General features: G+C 46.5%; 1 protein-coding gene across 1 annotated transcript; it reads right to left on the bottom strand.

Moving 5' to 3' along the window:
• LOC126774515 (uncharacterized) lies at positions 1-2,496 on the bottom strand. Its single transcript, XM_050496078.1, has 2 exons — positions 2,146-2,496; positions 1-24 (listed from the first exon to the last, which is right to left on the bottom strand). Exons 1-2 carry the CDS (start codon positions 2,494-2,496, stop codon positions 1-3), a joined length of 375 nt encoding a protein of 124 aa, XP_050352035.1.
• Between the last annotated feature and the right edge of the window lie 931 nt (positions 2,497-3,427).

Here is a 3,427-nt window from a genome sequence, read left to right as displayed (position 1 = left end):
TCACGACCTGTCCTGCTCCATTCCCTGGTATAGGTAAAAATATTACCGAGGTATCAAGTAGACTGTATTTTTAAATTGCAGGGTTTATACATATTTTTATAAATTCAATCATAAATACATAAAATGCATAACCTTACATTTTATATAATATGTCACCGTAAAATGGCCATTAGCTTGTAATAAATCTAGGCATATTGTAAATTGTTGTTATTGTAAATACTATTATGTCTTTTTTATGTTATAGGCAGGTGGACGAGCAAATGAGCCACCTGATGGTAAGTGATACCACCGCCCACAGACATTGGCGAGGTTAGAAATAATAACCATTCTTTACCTCGCCAATGTGCCACCAACCTTGGGAACTGAGATGTTACGTCCCTCGGGCCTGTAGTTACATTGACTCACCTTTCAAACCGAAATGCAACAATACTAAGTATTGCTGCTTTGCTGCAGAATATCTGATGAGTGGGTGGTACTCACCCAGACGGGCCTCCACAAAACCGTACCACCAGGTAAATGTTATATGAAAAAATAAAACATAAAAACCAAAATTGAATAGGAAAATGGGTTTGTTTAAGTGTTTGTCAGTTACGCTTTCACGTCTTAACTACTCAACTGATCATCATTAAATTGTGCATACCCGTTGTCAGGGGTATAAAAAATGACATATGGTACCTAACATTCGCCTCCCCCCATTGAAAGGTGGGGGGGAATCTAGTAAAATATAAACAAAGAAAATCGTAATAATGCTACAGGTTCAATTTGCTCATAAAGTAATTAAATTATAATTAAAATTTTAAATTGAAAATATTAAAACGAAAAATTATTAAAATTAAGTCCTGGAGCACGCGATTACGCACTTTTACTGAGTCTGTCTTTTAATCAGATTTTAAGGTTGTTGCCTATCTGTGTTGCTTTAATATAACTTTTACTTTATAACTGGTGGTAGGGCCTTGTGCAAGCTCGTCTGGTTAGGTACCACCCACTCATCAGATATTCTACCGCAAAACAGCAATACTTAATATTGTTGTGTTCCGGTTTGAAGGGTGAGTGAGCCAGTGTAATTACAGGCACAAGGGACATAAAATCTTAGTTCCCAAGGTTGGTAGCGCATTGGCTATAAGCGATGGTTGACATTTCTTACAATGCCAATGTCTAAGGGCGTTTGGTGACCACTAACCATCAGGTGGCCCATATTCTCGTCCACCTTCCTATTCTATAAAAAAAATATATATGTCAAAGGATATTAGCATTAAATAGTAAAATATTAACAAATCTGAATAAAAAATTACATATTACGTCAAACTTAATTAACTACTTTTATCTAAAATACGCAATAATTTGGATTCTCGATTGTTGCTGTCGATAAAAAAAAACAGTTGTCTTTTTTTAAGCCTCAAAATTCCTTTAAATTATATAACAAGCGTGTATTAACCAACTCTTATTCATAAATTAAAAACTTTTAATATCATTCGGTAACTTATTAAAATGTTAAAGACAATTGTTAAATAAAATTTTCACAGTGTAATTATTATTTTTTCGCTAGAAAATTTTAAATAAATAAAAAAAAACTGTTAGAAAGTCAAATTTAGTCCACCGTAAGTCGTAAAATAGCTCTTTTTTTTAATCGCTGGAAAAAGGCGTTTACGCGTTTCCCCGACTTGAACTATGTGGGACTCGCCGGCGCCGAGTATGCGCCGGAATACCCACTAAAAAACCAGCGGTACCCACACCGCCTTTTCGAGGGGCGTCACGGGATCGCTTGCGCATACTACCATAACGCCCCGAAGGTTGGCCCGCCTCTGCAGGCCTCCAAATCCTAGGGGGTTCTCAGGGTACAAAGACCCCCTAACCCCGGCAACACTTAGGGCAAAAGGAGAAGATGCGCATAGCGCCGACGCCTTCTCCCCGGTCTTCTTCGGCGAAGCGAGTCAGCGGAGGCCCTCTCCTCACGCTCCCGCTCCGCTGCCTCCTTCTGCGACATGACATTTTCGCAGAAGGAGCACCTCTCAAGGGACCACCTGGGGGAAGCGTGGTTGGCACCCTTAGAGTTTCCGCTGGCCTGCAAGAGGTGGTGATCTCAAATCGGATGTATCTATGATCCGACGGAGTCTCCACCTCCTCCTCCACTCTCCAATTTCTCACTCTGCGCGCCGTGACAGGCGTAGCGAACGATAAGTCCACCACGGACCCTCCCTGCTGCCTCAAGCAGGTGTGCACCTGCCCTTTGTTAAGTAGGAACAGGCTGGAGAGTAGGGCCCACACCTGGACAGCCTTCCCTCGCGGGTTTCCCCAGGCACGTGATTTCGCGTTGAAGTCACCGAGAACCACTATCGATTTCGGCGACTGCCTGGACACCGCAGCTCTGGCAGAACCGAGGTAGCTCTCGAACTCCGCCAAGCCGCGGTCGGAGGACTTTCCTACTACTAAGTACTCTCCCCATCCCGACACTACGTAGCCCGAGCCCCTCTCAATGAGTGAGAGGGAAGGACCCATACCGCTCCGAGTGAGGACTGCCACGGTGCCGTCCAAGTTCCCTAGCCAGTGAGATAACGGAGGGACGAAATAGGGCTCGCAGGCCACAGCCAGGTCGATTTGCCAATCCGCCATGGACTGCAGTAGCAGGTCCTGAGCCCCGGCGCAGTGGTTGACGTTCGTCTGGAGAAAGCCGAGTTTGTCGCTCATGTTGACATGGCTGCTTCCTCTTCGACCTGGCGCTGTCCGACGTTGGTGATGGTGTGAATGTCTAATACCATATTTCCTTTTGTGAAGGGAGGGTTACACTCTCCCGAGCCCATCACGTGCCCAGAGGGTCTTCCAGCGTCCACACATACTTCACAGTGCAGCTTTCCAGTGCAGGTCAAAGACTTGTGGCCCTCGACACCACACCTGAAGCAAAGCCCACCTCGTTCCGCCTTGGATGGGCAGAGCATCTTTGTGTGTCCAACGCCCATGCATTTGTAACAGCGCAGAGGGCGCTGTTCCAGGACGTACACTTTGGCTGAGCTCCACCCTACCAGAAGACGACCGGCGTCGGACAGATTCTTCGCCACCGTAATGGGACAGGTGACGCGGACCATCCGGGGGGTCCACGCTGCAACGCTCCATACTTGACTGCCTCAGGCGTGCAGTCCCCTGCACGTGCGACTGCCGCAACCAGCTTCTCTGGAGTGACTGAGTCGTCGATCCCCGTCACCTTCAAGTCAACTCTTTTTATGGGCCGGACAACGTTGGCCACCCCGTCAAGCACAGTACGAAGCTTCTCCGCAAGCTTCTCCGCCTGCTCCGACTATGCTTATGGTAACTCCAACACTCTGGCCCCTGTTGCCAAGCGACGGACCTTAAGTTTGCTACAGATCCCGAGGTCTTGGAGCTATATGCCCTCTTCGGCTCGCTCCAGGACCTGCGCGTATGTTACGCCCTTCTT

Source organism: Nymphalis io, chromosome 16 (assembly GCF_905147045.1).
Source record: "Nymphalis io chromosome 16, ilAglIoxx1.1, whole genome shotgun sequence".
Classification (NCBI taxonomy): Eukaryota; Metazoa; Arthropoda; class Insecta; order Lepidoptera; family Nymphalidae; genus Nymphalis; species Nymphalis io.
This window is presented reverse-complemented; position numbering and strand designations above follow the sequence as displayed.

Coding starts and splice junctions, on each gene's coding strand:
- LOC126774515 (XM_050496078.1), bottom strand. CDS start 2,496: ATGGGTCCTTCCCTCTCACTCATTGAGAGGGGCTCGGGCTACGTAGTG. Junction 25..2,145: donor CGCCTGTCACGGCGCGCAGA/GTGAGAAATTGG, acceptor TACCTATACCAG/GGAATGGAGCAGGACAGGTC.